Source organism: Amblyomma mixtum, chromosome 3 (assembly GCF_055824585.1).
Source record: "Amblyomma mixtum isolate Tamu chromosome 3, ASM5582458v1, whole genome shotgun sequence".
Taxonomy (NCBI): domain Eukaryota; kingdom Metazoa; phylum Arthropoda; class Arachnida; order Ixodida; family Ixodidae; genus Amblyomma; species Amblyomma mixtum.
In genome coordinates this window covers 94,886,195-94,903,723 of record NC_143014.1, presented here as the reverse complement: position 1 = coordinate 94,903,723, position 17,529 = coordinate 94,886,195, and the positions used below count along the sequence as shown (strand labels likewise).

General features: G+C 42.5%; 1 protein-coding gene across 7 annotated transcripts in view; it reads left to right on the top strand.

The window, feature by feature from the left end:
* Positions 1-15,265, top strand: part of LOC149351005 (type 2 phosphatidylinositol 4,5-bisphosphate 4-phosphatase-like) — a 29,825-nt gene extending 14,560 nt beyond the window's left edge. For 5 of the 7 annotated variants that reach the window (XM_089580193.1, XM_089580194.1, XM_089580196.1 and 2 more), the window contains exons 8-10: positions 797-848; positions 3,247-3,359; positions 4,594-4,698. In XM_089580193.1, coding sequence (XP_089436319.1) covers positions 797-848; positions 3,247-3,329 — 135 coding nt within the window. In that variant the 3' untranslated portion in view covers positions 3,330-3,359; positions 4,594-4,698. Of the gene's footprint in view, positions 1-796; positions 849-2,760; positions 3,188-3,246; positions 3,360-4,593; positions 4,699-13,557 lie in introns of those variants that run through there. The other 2 variants (XM_089580192.1, XM_089580197.1) reach the window with 2 other exon arrangements.
* The last annotated feature ends 2,264 nt before the right edge of the window (positions 15,266-17,529 follow it).

Sequence of the window (17,529 nt, the reverse complement as noted above, 5' to 3'; positions counted from 1 at the left end):
GGGACAGTTATTCAAGTAGTAAGAAGTGTTTGTATGAGTTATACAAAATTTTTATTTGAAAAATGATGACAGCATACAGTCCAATTTAGATCGTCAGTTTTGTCTGCTTTATACACTTGAACTAGTGTACACTGTACCTTAAATGTGTTTTTGTCCTGGCGAAAGATATTTTTAAAAGATTTGAAACATTAAAATTTCTGTTTTTCAAGCTTACTCTTTCATTTGTGTCATTTCTACATTTACAAGTATTGGAACAGTATAGAAGCTTGCTGTAAGGGCACACTTCTGTAGAAAAACAAAAAGCACCTTTATGCATGTAAGTATCGACAACGGTGCACAAAAGAAGCAGAAGCAAATGGTCATGACAGAATGAATGCCACAAACACCGCAGCAATCTTTATCCTTTGCAGACGTGAGCTCCAGGAAGAAGGTGAACAAGCATTGGCTGGCACGCTTTGTTGATAAATCCTGCGAAACACAGCAATTCCTTCTAAAAGGGCTGTTCTCGATTTAGATATATCGGAATGATCAAACTAACTTGTGGTTTCTTCAGAAAGTAGATAAGTTAAGCTGCTGTAGCACACATGCATTTCCATCCTTGGGCCATTTTGTAGCATGCGGTCTTGTTGAATTTATTTGGTGTTTATGTTGTAAATGGTTGTTTGACTTTGGATATTGAAATTTCATGAGAAGTTAATTGTCCTTGCGTAGATACTTATTTTTTACTCAGGTTTTTTTTTTTGTGTGTGCTCATTTATCTTAATAATCTGCTTTTCTTTTCTGTTTCTGTTGGAAGGCATCCACGCTTACACTGAAGCACAATTCAGGCTATTGGTGGCTGTACCTTGGTAAGTTAGAGGAACATCCTATGTGAGATTTTATGAATAGTCTTTGAAACATTTTTACCGTGGAACTTTGCTAGTATTTTTTGGTAATACTGGTGCTGCAGTGTTTACAAATTTTAAAGCCTGGCCATCATTTATTATTGGTGGCAATTTTGAAATATCCCCTTCAGGCATGACACTTGCATTTGTGGATGCAAAGTTTAGGCACGAGACATGTGTAATGTTGGAAACAGCAAGATTCCTTTAAAAGCAGGGGATTCAATATCCTGTACACTGCTGTACGGCTTAGTTGTACTATGTTATATGCCTTGAAATTATAGTTTAAAAAGCTCTATGGGAAATGGGTGGTTCAGCGATTCATGATGACTCTTCAATAGCCTCTTGTTTTCAGGTTCTCAATTTCTACTGGTCTTCAAACCACTCTAGAGCATAAAGTAATTTCTCCTGCTGTCAGAAGGGCTACAAGAACACTTAATGAAGCTTTTTCACGCTTGTGGCAGTTTTTGGGCATCATATGTACTTGAATGCCGATCTTTGTATGCAGCTTGGCTGTTATTTTTTTCTTCTTTTTTTTCCGGGAAGGGGGGGGGGGGGTTCATTTTCTATGATGTGACCTGCTTTCATTCACTGTTGGGTTATTTGTTGGTTTGAAGAGTCGTGCATTTTAGAGAAAGTTGTCAGAGTGAGTGCTGCAGGTGTCACACTGTCTTCAGCAACAAGCCAAGTTAACATCACCATGGCATTGTTAACATTGTCAGCACACATGGGTTATACCGCAGCTTGCCTGGTTTGCGCTCTCGTAAAGTGTCCAGGTGTTTTATGTGCTTCTACCATTTTAAAAGATAAGCCACTGCGGTGGCTTAGTGGTTATGGCGCTCAGCTGCTGACCCCAATGATGCGGGTTCGATCCCAGCTGTGGCGGTCGAATTTCGATTGAGGCAAAGTTCTGGAGCCCCATGTACTGTACGATGTCAGTGCACGTTAAAGAACCCCAGGAGGTCGAAATTCCGGAGCCCTTCACTATGGCATCCCTCATAGCCTAAATCGCTTTGGGATGTTAAACCCTAATGAACCAAACTAAAAGACAATCAACTAATGTAGTACATTACTAAAAAAATAAAACTATGCTCTGTGCTCCAGTCATGAAAAATGCTGCCACGTCCTGTGCCATTCTTTTTTAATGTAATCTTTGGCTTATGCTAGATGGAAGTTATGTTGGCCCCCAAGACTCCTAAGATATCATGAAATCTTGACACAAAGGCTTTTTTACATCTCTTGTCCATTGAAATGTGCGTTCAAGCATGAAACCTGCAATACTGGTACGGGTAGCAGCTGATGAGCTACATCTTAGCTGGTGAGCTGCATGGTGGACATGTGAACTTGGAATTCTCTCAACCAAGAACATTTCTTTTGTAAGCTGGGTGTGCATTGTATAATACCTAGCTGTTCATAATGCCAGTTCAAAACAAGCTTGTAGCATAGTATAATACCTAGCTGTTCATAATGCCAGTTCAAAACAAGCTTGTAGCATAGCCTACAGTAGTGGAAGAAACTAGTGAAGCGGAAGCCCATTAACGTGTTAGTGGTTTGAGGGAAAGTAGAGGAATTCAGGATATCGTTGCAGAACAGATATGCGGCTTTAGTTGAGGACGAAGACTTTAATGTTCAAGCAATGAACGATAATCTCGCAGCTATCATGATGGAATACGCAGTTGAAGTAGGTGGTACATTGGTTCGAGAGGATACTGGCAAGCTGTCTCAGGAGACATTCTTTGGTAATGACAGCATTTTTAAAGGAAGCACTAGTAGGCATGGTAGGCTTGTGAAGTTGATGTTGCCAGCACAAATGCTTTCAGTGCAAAAATGTGCAAAAGGGTGCTAATATGGTGTGCATTGAATGCCTATTCTTTCACAGCCATCTGTAGCATCAGCCAAATGCCTTAGCTAAGAGCTAGTGGCATGACAAGCATTTAATGCGTTGACTGCGTCATCGGTGAGTGATGTCGTGTATTCATGCTGTGCTGCCATGAGTACTAAGCCCTGCAATGAAGCTGTGGGAAATCTCGGGTTTTTTAAAGAGCCTGCAAAAAGCACACGTGCCACGTCGTTATTGCCACCTGATTGCGGTTTGAAGAAAATCGCTTCGCTAGTGGCTCTCTGGTAGGTCACGCTACACCCGAGAGAATGTAACGGTGACCCACCAGTGGGTCGCGACACACAGGGATTTGAGCTCCGAAAATTGCTGTCGTAGTGAACGTGTTAAAGCATCGGGTAGTTATGTTTTTGGGGTGGCAATGCACTCGCCACCCACTCAGTGGTAATGCAGTCCATTTGGTTTTGTTTTTTCCTCTTGACTGTACATTGCTTCTTCAGTGCTTTGTCTCTTTTCTTCTTTTCTTAGTGGGACTCATAGTTGCAGTTTTTTTCCATGGATATGGCCTTTGGTTGCTTTGCATGAAGCGCAGCACTGTTGAAGTAAGGTAGTGCTTCAGACATCCTGACCGACCTATCCAAGTGGGTATCAGCTTGCATGTGTCTTTTGTTTGTTGCTTATGCACTGTTCACGTCCTGCCACTACACATTTTGTTTACCTGGCAATGTCATTGAGCAAGCCTTTGTTTCTTTCTTCTTACATCTTACTGTCTCCTGACATTTGATGAACAAGGGGAAGCAAGGATGCTATTTCTTGTGACAAGCTTACCACAGTGACTTTTGCAGCACTTAAAATGACCACCATTTCGTGGCTGGGCATGAAGCCAATAGAAGCAGTGATGTTTAATAGTTGATAAGTAGAAGTTTGTGAATGTTCAAAGTTTTAAATGTGTGTTGTCATTTGATTCATACTGAGTACAGAACTTTATTTGGGCCGCCGCGGTGGCTCAGCGGTTATGGTGCTCGGCTGCTGACCCAAAAGACGCGGGTTCGATCCCGGCCGCGGCGGCTGGAATTTCTTTGGAGGAGAAATTCTAGAGGCCCGTGTACTGTGTGATGTCAGTGCACGTTAAAGAACCCCAGGTGGTCGAAATTTCCGGAGCCCTCCACTACGGCGTCTCTCATAGCCTTAGTCGCTTTGGGACGTTAAACCCCATAAACCAAACCAAACCAGAACTTTATTTGGGGTCTTTGAATGTTTTGACATGATTTTGTTTCTGTGTGTAGTGCTGTTATTGCAGAGGAAGCTGTTTTCTTAATGCTCGTCATATTTGTGTAACCAGCATGGTGTGTTGTTTAATAATACCTTATAATTCCTGGCTAACAGTTATTTGTGCTGTTGCTCTTGTGCATAATCAAATAAAATTTCACATGAGCGCAACCACATGCAGTGCAATGCCTCTGTCAGAATACCATATTGGAATGGCAGAAGTTTGTGGTAGCTTTTCACACGTTGCTTTGTTACATGCTGTCCAGAGTGCCTGCTTACACTGAAACCTCCAAATGACATTACATATTTTAAAGAATGCAAGTCAGGTTGTTTTTTGCTAGGTTTTGCACTGCATCGTTAAATTTTTTTTTTTCCTTTTCCAGGACAGGAAAGGAATCATTTCATTTTAATCTTTGAGTTGATATTCTGCGCAGGTTTTGCTTTGATATTCAGTTCATATTTTTATCCTCTACACAGCCCTAAAAGGGCAGGGTTAATTGACGAATAAAGGAGAGACCTTTGTCCTACATAGACTTGGTTAGGCTGGTGACTAGGATGACTCGTACGCATTTCTGTAAAGTAATGCTGTCGTAATTTTTTTTACAGCTGATGTTCGTAAGGCCAAGTTATTGAGCTGCAGTGACAGTATTTATGTATCTTCAAGAGGATTTTTTTTTTTATTTGAAGAAATAAAGGTCGTTATATATGGAATGTTGGATTTTGGGCTGCAAAACACCCATTCAGCTATCTATGGCCTCAAGAGACACTTAGTTTTCACACTCCCATGGCTTGCAAGGGACACAGCTGCGTGTTAGTTGACTCACTGGCGAGGCATAGAGAAAGCGTCAGGCAGGAATGGTGAACGAAACAAGTTTGCCCAAATATATGCAGTATTTGCAAGTGCTGGGTGGTGGACCTGGCTTGTGGGTGAAACTCCCAGAAAGGTTGCTAACCTGCACATAGCTGGCTTGGCTACAGGCAGCAGAGAGAGGTGTGAATGCAAGGTAAATGCAACGGAGGGCCGGAAGGGCCCCCTTTGAGCATAGTCTGTGTGTAGGGCAAAGGCATGTGCATCACATGAGTAACATGAGCCAATGCATGACTTCACAGGTCCACAGGTCCAAGATGGGCACACGCAAACAGGGAAATGGAATTTAAAGTATCCTTACATGAATTATATGTAAAATATGTATAAATGAAAAGTGAAAATACCACTGAATCTAGAAATGGACTGTGTGTGCGTGCGTGCATGTGTGTGTGTGTGTGTGCATGTGTGTGTGTGTGTGTGTGTGTGTGTGTGTGTGTGTGTGTGTGTGTGTGTGTGTGTGTGTTCCTTGGTTTCTGTGGCTGTTGGCTTCTCTTAAAAATCTATAACGAGCCCCTCATTCCCCTTAACTTGTCTGCTTAATTGCTTAACGAAGGCCTCGGTTCTGGCAGCCTTGATGCCATAGGCAGCATAAGAGGGTTCTCACACAGCTTCCACCCTCGCCGTTCGATGACGTTCCACGTCACACCAGTGGTAGCTCAGGATGAACCAACCAGCCCGACTCAGCCCTCTCCTTGAATTCAGGACGTACTACATCCGCCGCTTACGAACGTGGGTGGCGCTGATGAACACTCTCAAGCTTAGGTTGCTTGTAAAGATAAATACCCTCGAAAGCAGAAGATCTGACAGCTGTCGCCGTAGCTCAGTTGGTAGAGCACCGGACGCGTAATTCGGAGGTCGTGGGTTCGGTTCCCACTTGCGGCATGTGGTTGTTTTTTCTTCTGCTTTTCTAATCAGTTATCTTCAAGCGATAATATATTCAGTAATATTCTCCTTTGATCAACATCACACAGTAAATAAATATAAATAAAATCCCCTGTGTTCCTTGGTTTCTGTGGCTGTTGGCTTCACGTAAAAATCTATAACGAGCCCCTCATTCATATATACACACACACACACCCTGTCCAGATATGTCGGTCATGAAAAATAAGAGATGGATTGCAGGTAACTTATATCTCTGCTTCCACGCCTGCTGCTATGGGGATTACAGCCTGTTTTCCCTGTGTAAAATGCGGTAGGAGCTCATCAATGCTAGGCGACACTTCCAGCACACCATCTTTATCAATTTGGACAAAGCACACATACCGAATTAGCTCGCATTATTAGATGATCGGCTCCCGACTTTGGAAAGTGAAAAAAAAAAAATTAGAATGTTGTGTAGATCAACCAACTGAAGTTCTAAGCTGCAAACATTTAACCAAGGCGACCAGCACTGTGCATCACACATCGGAGCAGTGATGGCACAGTGAGAAACTTATCACTAGAGTCGGCGCCCATGAACAGCAAGCACAAATTTGAAGCTTCGTCCTGAGGAAAGCACAATAGAACATGCGAGCCAAAAAGCCCATTCATTTTGTTCTTTTAAATTTCTGCAGACATCCTTAACATCCCTAGTGCTGCTGATGTTGCACATTACAGCAGTAATCCATTTCAGGTGCACAGAAAGCTTGGCTCTGCTGTCGCACATTTTGGTGATGCCAAGCTCGTGCTGCCGTTCAGATTTCCCATGGCTCACTTAAATGTTTCCCAGAGGTGTCACCGACATTCAGAACGCATGACTCACCAGATTGTTCAGCGAATGGGAGAAGTGTCATTTCTACGACGACTTAGTGCCGCATGATGGGACTCTATGCTTATCCGCGTGTTGGCCATACCTAAGAATCTTCTGCATGGCTGTCTTGAAAAAGAAGAGATGCGTGAAGGTTCACATGGAAATAATGGTAGCAGCTTCCTTTCTTCAATGACAGCCTCGCCGTCCTGTGCAGAAGAGGCACAGGTTAGCCATTTTTGAGGTTTGAAAAAGTAGGGGCATTAATACATTCGTGTGATAAACAGTGGTAGCAAGTGCCATACTTTGAAAGCTGTCTTGCATTCGTATGAAGAGGCACAGGAAAGCCATTTTTGAGGTACTATGTTCACGAACCTCTACCCAATATAAGTATCCTGTGGCATCTTTCCTCGCAGTATATTTGTGTATTTTTTTCTCCTTGCTACGAAACTTCCAAAGTCGGCCCTCGTGTTAAGTTTGGGTGAATAAGACATTTGTTGCAGCTATCAGTCTTCTCTCTAAGGCAAAGCCCCATGCTCACCAGTGTTGGCTTATTTGACTGTTGCCTGATTTGTCTAGTGAGTACTTTGTTTCTTCAACACCTAGCAGTGCATGCTTGCGACCAGTTTTGGGAGACGGGGCTTTGCTATCATTGAGGAAGCAGCCTGGCTCTTTGCAGAGGGGGAAAGGAAGCAAGTGCTTGCTCCTTTTGCTCCCCAGTTTGCTCCAGAAATTTCAAAGGGTGATGAATGGCTAATGGATTTTTAAGCAACACTGTGGGTTGTGAGGAATGCTATAGGGAATTGCTGCGGATTAATTTCAACTGCCTGGGTTCTTTGACATGGGCTGAAATCTCATTACATGGGCACGTTCATTGAACTATGGCTGGGATCAAATCTGCAAACTCGTGCTCAGTTACTGAATGTCATAACCACTGAGCCACCAAGCCAGGTGCAAGTTCATCAGTACTACTGAACTACTTGGTCGCATATACAGACGGCAAGGTTATTTACTACTTAGTGCAGGCTACTTCTAGACAGTAATGCAATACTTTCTGTACATGTCTTGATCTCACTGTGATCACAAATGCTGCTGGAATGAAAACTTTCCATCTTGAGAAGGTATGTACTCTAGGGATCTCCACCCACTGCAGAGTACCAATAATTTTTGAAAGAGCTTGCCCACAGGAAATTGCCTGCTAACACAGAGCCCCCCCTACCCCCCCTTTTCGCACACTAAAAAAAAATTATGCTGAAATTGCCAATAACGCCTTACATGTGTAGTACAGCACTGTGCAGGTTCGGGCTTACCCAAAAGTCCGGGCCAGGCCTTATCCGCATGCCAGGTCATGCCGGGTACGAGAGTTTTTTTTTGCCGGCCATGGGCCGGGCCCAGGCTGGGCATGTGCCTGTACACTGGCAAGTTTGGACGGTGCTCGGGCTCGCTCTCACGTTCTGAATCCTGCTTATGTTCTCAAGGGGTTAACAGGTAAAGTCCATTACAGGTCAAGACAATTTGCGCCAGTTTCAATTATCTCCACAGTATTGCTATGCGACATGTTGGGCATGCAAAAAGAAAATGAGAAAAATGCAGAAAACACAAACAAATGCAGACAAATCGTTTCATACCATTGCATTTTTCTGAACCTCATTTGATCTATGGAATCATCTCTGGGAAAGTATTGCAGCCACTCTACTTCTGCTTCCTACTGTCTCAGCATTATGCATGACAGAAACATGCATGACAGCAAAACCTTCAATACGACATTTGCAAATGAGTTGAAGAAACAATCTGCATTGATCAGTCAAACATAGCCTGGGAGCAGTAGGAACTAGTATGCTGTATTTGCTGTTTTGGTGCTGAATTTTCAGCTCTGACTGCATACCAGTTACTCATTCCACAGCATGCACCTTTGCTTGGTAATGTTCCACCTCTGTACTCACGCATTTCATATTTCCTGATAATCGTAATAGTTCCTTTGTTCTGTGATGCTAGTCCCCTGGGTTTCTCAGGGCATTGGAAAGGCTGCGCATGCAAGAAAACCTGGACCTTGGCAGGGGCATCCAATAAATTTTAGTTTAAAGCTGGCACCCGTATTGTATGGTTCCTCTTCCTTCGTCATGTGTGTTCCTGCAAAGCACTTTTCATAATGTATGGCACAATACTTGTGAGAACAACTCCTGTCTGTCAAGTCCTACCTTTTTCTTCAACTCTTCGATGCCCGTTAGTTTTCCCCATGTTTCATATACCAATTGTCTAAGATATGGCAGTGCAGCCACTGTTTCAGCTATCGTCAAGTGGCCTCAGTCGAACATTCAGGCCTAAGCTTCATATTTCACTGCAATGCCGGATACTGAAAGTAAGTGAATAAAAATAGCGAGTTCGCTGGTATTCCTCTGTTCTTAAAGTTCATCAGCTCAGATGAGATGTACCGCTTGGTAAATGGAAGCGAAAGTGCAAAGAGTTGAAGTAGAAGGCAGCCCTGAATAATTTCATTTGCCAGTTGTCCCTTCTGTTTGCAATAAAGAAAAGCCCAGGACACAAAAGCCAAACCAACGTTGAGCCAAACAAGCTAAGTCGAATAATCACTAGATTTGTCTTGAGAAGGTGGCAAACATATGAGGTGTTGGTAGTGTTTTCATCACTTCAAAGGCGAAATGGCTTCTTCAAAGAAAGGTAACTGAGCTTCAGGACAAATATCACGAAGATTCTTATGATATGGTTGCAGGAAAAACTGGCAGTCGTTTGATCGAATGATTTAAAGCACATAGGAACACATGCCGTCATTGACACCCAGGAAAGGTTGCCCTACTTGGCAACAACTGAACCTGTACGTCAGTTGTTTTTAACACTGGGTACAATATAACTGCCAGAGCGAATAAATAGAGATAAATTCTAAAAGGTTGGGAGATGTTCTAGGAGGGCAGCAACATCTGTAAGAATCCCATCTCTGGCACTCTCAAATAGACTGCCTGAAGCGAAGGCTTGAACTTTTCGGCCTGTCAAGCTGGTATGAACAGATAATTTATTTTTATTTGGCTGTGTACATAAGGCAGTTTCAGTAAACCATGGAGTCTGCAGAATTTGACATCTCCATAACATAATACATCCAAGCCCAAATGATGTTCGTGTTTTTTTTGTTGCTGTAAATGGCATTGACATTTCTAAAGGACAGTGAGAGATGTAGGGCTCTGCTGTTTGAACAGACGCTAGCACACGCCTTGTTATTCTTTGAGATCGCAAGATGTCTTGCACGTCAACAGCAAACCACTTTTAGTGTTGGAAGCTGCTTGACATATGTCTGCAAAAATTAAAGCCAAAAATGTAAGACAGGAAACAAGCTTCAGTATATTTTAAGCAAGTTGCTGTATGTGGTACCCAAGGCACTGTGCTTTTGTTATGGCCAAAAAGGAAAAATAAAGGTAACACAACTAGAACCAAAAACTGGAAAATTTTCATCTTGTTTCAGTAAATGAGGCACTTCTTTCATTGAAATGCATAGTAATAAGTACATTTGCTTTATTGACGCATGCTTAGCTCTTGTGTTGTTTCCTGGCCTGAGCCGAGCCTGTGCACTTGGCGGGCCTGGCAGAGTCGGACTCAGGCAGGTAATGGAAGAGGCTGCCGGGCTCGGGTTAGACCCATGCAGTGCGCTTAACATGTAGGCTCCAGCAACAGAAAGGGCCCTTGAATGGACTTCTGAAATGAATGAACTGGCACTTCCTATGCTCCATCGGAAGGAATAATAATGCCTCAGAAGAATCCAAGGGTTGAATAGTCGATGGAATTATGGTGACACAGGCTGAACAATTGCTGATGTCATCAATAAAAGACTAATTCCACCTGCTCTTAGCACCATGACCACACATGCACGAGCACGTACGTGTGCACCCGGCAAATTTTTTAACAGTAACACTTGCGCTGCTTATTCTTGCTTGTTTCGCTGCTCCATGCCGTGATAAGGCGCTGACAAGCCAATGGGTCGATGTTAACGCGATACTGTTAAGAAATTGGCCGAGTGTACATGTTCTCAAATAGATTCCATTCTCTCTTTGACTTCCCTGCCCTTCGCCATTGGGTGAAGCGATGCCATGCTCCATGTTCGCTCATGTTCACTCATCCATGTTTGCTCATGCCAGCCCAAGGTGTGGCATCAAATCAGCCAAGAACTAGAAGTTTGATGGAATCAATTTTGGAAGGAATCATTATATCATACCGACCTTGTTTGGCTGCTCATTTGTTACATGTCTTTGCCTTGGGTTACCTTTGTGCTGCTGTCTCGAGGTCTGTGTAGTACTGTGCCAAAAGCTGCTTTTGTGTACTTAAAATGTCATTCAGGGTCCCGATTTCATTGTATATTTTATGATTTTTTTTATATCGCTCAATTAAGGCAGTCAACATAGAATATTTCATGCTTTATGTGTGTGTGTGGCAGGGGAGGTTAGTGAATTAACACAACAGTGTTTCATTGCTATGCTCTTACAGCATGCGTGGGTTAAGCACATGAGGGTAGGGAAATGAGGGCCTCTTTATGATGTAGTGCACATCTAACAGCTATTGAAAGCATGGAAAGCATAGAGTTTTTTTCTAATGGTGATGTTGCTTAAAGTGAGAATTTAGTGGTGTAATTATTTTTAGCTGGAAGACCATTTAATAGAAAGTAGAAGATAAGACAGCCACCTTCCACTGGTGGGGCCCAAACCCACAACCTCCATATGTTAACTATGGTGGCCTACCAACTGAGCTACAGTGGAAGCTGCCCAACTTTCTTTGGCGGATACTCTGTTCTTATGACTTACTACAGTGGAGGCCACTGCAGTGGTGGGCACTGTCGCATCAGATGAGCAAAACCGAACTGTCTAAGTGCATCTTAAAGACAATTTATGGTCTTATTCAGGCTAGTTCAGGCTAGTATCAACTCTTTAGTTTTTAGATTTGATTTATTGGGGTTTTAACATCCCAAAGCGACTCAGGCTATGAGGGACGCCGTAGTGAAAGACTCCAGAAATTTTGACCACCTGGGGTTCTTTAACGTGCACTGACATCACACAGCACACAGGCCTCTAGAATTTCACCTCCATCGAAATTTTAACTGCCGTGGCTGGGATCAAACCCGCGTCTTTCGGGTCAGCAGCCGAGCACCGTAACCACTGAGCCACCGTGATGGCTAGCTTAGTTTTTAGAGATACAGTTGGATGATCGAATACATTTTTTCACATTTTACTTTTTTGGTGCTAGGTTGTTGAGCTGAAAGATGCGGGTTCGATCCCGGCCGCGGTGATCGAATTTCGATCGAGGCCAAATTCTATAGGCGCATGTACTGTGCGATGTCAGTGCATGTTAAATAACCCCAGGTGGTCGAAATTTCCGGAGCCCTTCACTACGGCGTCCCTCATAGCCTGAATCACTCTGGGATGTTAAACCCTTATAAACCAAATCAAACTAAACCAAGCATTGTACTTTTTTTCTCCTTTGTGTTTTCATAGAAATGTGCAACTAGGTTCTTTTGTATTGTGCAGCCAAGAAGTAATATAGTCGCCTGCATATTTATTTTGGCACCTTTCGAATTTGTTCACTATCAAATTTCGCACTGAGATTGTTTCAGGATTTGCTTAATATAGTATTGTAATGCCAAACTGTGATAATTCGAACTGGAAGAGGTTGAAAATTTATTCGAACTAACCAGTTTGAAATAAGGGGAACTTGATTGGAATGAGGAGCTGGTGTATTGTGTTGCACAGGTTGTGTCAGCACTTGCTTGGCCTTTGCTCAGACACCTGTGGCCACTGAGCACTTGGTACTAGTGATAGATCTGTAGTAAAGTCCGGTGCATGTTAGCATCATGTCATTGCTGGTTGGCTGCCAAAATAAACCCGTCTCTCGCTGGGACACGTGAGTGGGAAAACGGATGGATGGTGTGACTTGCCATAACAGCGACAGGGCAATGTGCATAATGCTCACAGTGTGGAGCACGAATACAACTGGTTGCAAGCAGTATATTCTGAAGACAGATGGCCACAGGTGGTAATGGCAAGCCCAGCCAAGAACCAGCTACAACACCATAACCGTGCACTCAAGCTAGTTACGTGGTTGGTTGTCACGGTTACTGTTATGCAGCTGTTTGCTCCTGGGGTGGAGGCAAGCCGGTGCACTGTTGGGCTGGTGCACTGTCAACCGGAAGAGCTCTGCTCTTGTCATTGTCTTTTTTTTTTATGTGCTTGTCTTGGTTCGCGCTTTCTTCCATAGATGATTGATGTACAACTCGTTCAACTTTCTTCACTGTCATGCTTTGCTGGCCAGGGCAGGTCGCTGTGTGATGTTTTCAAATTAACTGTTTCATATGTTTATGCAGTCCACTTATCAGCTATTTTCTCTCATTGAAATGCGTGCAAATTTGGCGGGACCATAGTGTCACTTGAAGTCAGCCGGAAGCTTTAATTAGCACGCTTGAGTCAACAAAATTCCTATATTTGGTAACAGCACTTGCCCTGTTCGTGTAGTAGAAACGAAAAAACCTCCATTGTCTACAAGGCAGGCCTATGGAAGAGCAAGCTTGGCCAGCTAGAGGACTAGTGTCACTGTCTGCCAGGATAGGGCAGAACCCACAGTAACCAGAGGTGGGCTTGCTTATTCCTTTTTTTTTGCCAGATTGCAACATTTGTCAGCTTCACTCACTGAGACTGCTCTTTGGGCTGTTGATGCAGGCAAGGGTGGTTTTTTGTTTTTACTTCACTCATCGTGCTAGCATTGGTACCAAAATCATTACTATGTGAAGCGCATCTCATTTCGGTACATGCTGAGCAGCAGTGTAGAAAAATAAAATTTTAAAGCTGTGGAGATAAACACAGAAGTTACTGTGTATGGTTTTACGTACACAGACACTCATTATTGACTGAGACAGGTACCTTATCTGGAGGCATATTGATTGTTATGGCAAACTGAACACTTGTCTCATGCATATTATTTTGTATTTCAGAGCTGCAGCTTATTGAGGAAATTTTTCTTGATCTTCATACCTGCTACACTGCTGGTTGGCCGTCACATGTCATCAAAGCCACTGTACCACCGTAGTACCGCCTCCCAGACCTTGACTGATTATCTTCATCGCAACTGTCATTGTTGATTTCACTGACTATAAAGCCATCACATCTGTTGCCCGCCGCTCTGTGGGCTCGGTAGCTATGCGAAAGCACAGTCTACTAATTTGTTCCTCTTTGCAATGCAGGCCTGTTGGTAATAAGTTCTCTCTTTATGATAAGAAAACCAGCAGTTACTTTCTCATACAGCTGCCAAGCACGCAGTGCTGTGCGAGTGTTGTTGAATGTTTAATGTTTATGCATTATCCTTTTGCTTTTACTTCTGTTGGGTGATATGGAGACCAACCCGGGGCCAAATAATTCTGAAACCATACTTTCCGAGCTGCAGAAATTAACAGCCGCCAAACTGCAATTATTTTTCGAATTGCAGGATATTTAACATGTTCACTCTGTCGTGGGTCACTGCTGTGTCACGTCATTTATTCGTGCTGTGTGCCCATGAATACTGGGTCACATGATGAAGCCATGGCAGGCTGTCTATTTTAGAACTGCAGAAAGTGTAGTGTACTAGTGGGATTCCACAGCAATTGTGTGCTTGTTTAAATTGTCCAGGGCTGAGTCGATTTTTTTGAGCTGAGTCTTGACATATTCACTGCGTCATGGGTCACCGGTTGGTCATGTCACTTATTTGCGCTGCGCGATCACAATTAGTGGGTCACACGATGAAGACATGGGTCAGATTTTATGGTGAGGTCTAACAAAGAGAACCTCACAATAACAGCCATGTGTGAGATTGCCATGGGTCGGCTGTCTTGCATCTTGCCTTCACATTACATGCTCTAATCAACGCTAAAGCCAGACTGCCTCAAGAGCCGGAATGACAAATGAAGAAGCAGCGATTATATTTTTTTAATGCCTCGTGTGACCTATACTGACCTTTTGACATCACAGCCATTGTTTGGCTGTTGAAACTGAAACAGCATCAGTTATAAACTATTGAGTGGTCATATGCAAATGCTGCATGGTGATCCGTGTATAGTAGGTCTTACACATCATTACAAAGAATAAAACATAAAACCAAAATTTGTTGTCTCTATTCCTTTAAAAGCAGTGTTGGATGCAAGAGTGACATTGGTCAGTCCACTGCTGCACCTCACTATAGTCGGGTACAACTCGAGTCTGCAGTGAAGCAATGCCCACATTTGGGACCGCCGCTCAGAATTTGCCCATCACAAAAAGTAGACCTTTTTGAAAGCTTTTCTTGTTATCTAAACAAGAAGTTAATCACGGGAAAAAATTATAAACTCAAGAATTCTTATGCTTTTGGCTTGTTTGATACAGTCGAACATTAAAAAGCTGAATTTGTTCACTGTTGTAAATGGCCAGCGGAATCACACAGGACGCCGTAAACCGTGGCTGGCCCATGTTCTGTTACCAACTGCTGTGTTTTGCTTTTGCTTTTCTGACATTTGCTTTTCTGAAGATGCAGAAAATTTCCATTGCTTTTTAATAGATGTGTCGAATGTGCAGTTTCCTGCATGCAGTGTTTCTTGCGCAGTCTTTTCCTCTGCAACTGTGTATACAGTACTTTACAGTACCTTGATGGCTTGCCCTTTATCAATAAATGCCCCCTTGTTGCTGGATGCATCCATACTTTTGATTCCTTAGATCATCTACGTTAGTGATGCTGCTTAGTGCATTGAGATTGCTTTCACTGGTAACTGTGGTTGTGCAGCTATATCTTTGCTGTAGAGGTAGTATCTAACCTTGTTTAAGGGAGTGAATGATGCCTTGCATATTTAGTATCTTGTGTAAGTAGGCTGAAGCATTAAATGGGTCGTGCTTTAGGAACTCGGCTAAGATCACAAGAGTTGATGCGCAGGCTAGTTGGTACATCATGTTTATGCACAGCGCAAGGGATGAGGATGAGAAAGAAGAAGAGGACAGACACAGAGCTGACTGACAACTGATTTATTCACAGAAATGGACATGAATATATACATGGCTTGATGCATGGCAGACAAAAACAGGTGCGATGCGCAAGTTGAAAATCGAAGCTACTTATCTTTTTCTACATTTGCTAAGTTTTTAGACAAGCAGAAAAAAACAGTAGTTATTCCCTACATACATACCTTGTCCCATAACCTTAATAACCTTAAACAGATAGCGCAATGTCCTCAAGTATGAGTCAGCTTTTCTGCCCTGTGCAGGGCGTCAATGCTCAGCCACGTTAGTAGTACCATGACGGAGCCAAGTCTTGGATACACGATAAAGCACAAAAACGGATTTGTTGATTGCACTGAGGGAGTGGGGTATGAGCTTCCGCTATGATGTGGGAATAGGTATGTGCGACAAACAGGGTGGTGTCTGAATGAGAGATTAAGAGAACATAAAAATGATGTAGCTAATTCTAAGGACTGCAGCCTGCCATTTCACTGCCTGAAATGCGCAAAGAAACGAAGAGAGAGTTCAAACCTTTGTTTGCTTTTCCTTTGAGTTCTGCATTTATCAGAGAGCGTATCACAAGAGAGATCACTGAAGCACAAAATATCTTAGATCTTGGAGACTGCTGCATAAGCACCCCTTCTCTCGCGTTATCGGACAAAGAGCTGGCAATCGTTTTTCAGCCAAGTTTCGCACAGCTTAAGTGAATGTGCCGGTATGCTTGTTTTCAAAATGTATGTGTTGCTGACGTTGGTTTGAGGGACAAAAATTGTAGAAAGCTGTGGTTACAGTGAGAAAGGAATGTTTATATTTGATGGCTTAGGAAAATTTTATTAAGTATATAAATGAGGCACAGTTTTAATTTGGGTAAACAGCTCTCAAGTATGTGTAAGATAACTGACATTAGCTATGTAACACACTGCTTTCTGTTGCAGAATGTATATTTTATATTTTGGGTAGGTTAGCTTGAATAGTACTTCCCAGGACAAAATGACAGTAGTTTTCTTGTCTGGAAACTTGGAAAAAAGGGCCACAAATGGGCTTTATCACACAAAGCAGATTTAAGTTATTTCAGAACGGAATGAATCACCAGCCTATTGAAGAAACGGTCTGGTCCAAGACACTTTTCTGAAGCATTTCATGCCACAAAAGCTAAGCATGAGGTCGGGGGAAAGCTTGTATGCATTGGAAAGCTGGTGGGTACACAGGACCACCCGTATGTGAGGTGCATGCTCTGATTTCTAGGCCACTGCCTAGTGATTACTAGGCAATCTCTTATTTTTATCTGTTATGGTAATTGATAACTTAAACAATGTACTTTTCATGAAGCAAAAAATTTGTACGATATTTCCCATAAGATACTAAGGTTATGTAATACATCATTCCACTTCTTGTCAAGGACATGTAGATGTAGCAGTAGTGGTGGTGGTGTTATGGGGCAGGCAAGATTAGCTTTGCATTGAAAATGATGTAATTGGTTTATCTGTATTGCATAATCTATAAACAAGACAACTAGCATTGCCCTATCATAGAATGAACTGTTGGATTATGTTTCTGGAAATATCAAGAACAGCGCCTCATCACAGTAAATAATATTGGCTTCTCTTTGAAATCAAATGCTCGCTGATTCATTAGAGATGACACGCAGTATTTTATGTTTTGCACTGGACCCTTTTTTGCAAAAAATGAATGATTGAGACTATAGCTGATCTTATTTAAGGAAGTACTTAACGGAATAAGCACGATGGTAAGGTGGTGACACAAACACTTCTTTCACAACTTAATTATGTTATTGAAAAATACAGTTTTATACATCCCAAGAAAGAAGAAAGACAGTAAGAAGAAAGCAGAAAATACAAGAAAGGTAATAAATACATACATATGAGTATAAAATTCTAGATGTCTAGATCTAAAAAGAAAAAACCCATGAACATGCAATAGATGCAAGGTAGTGAAGAACCCCGTTG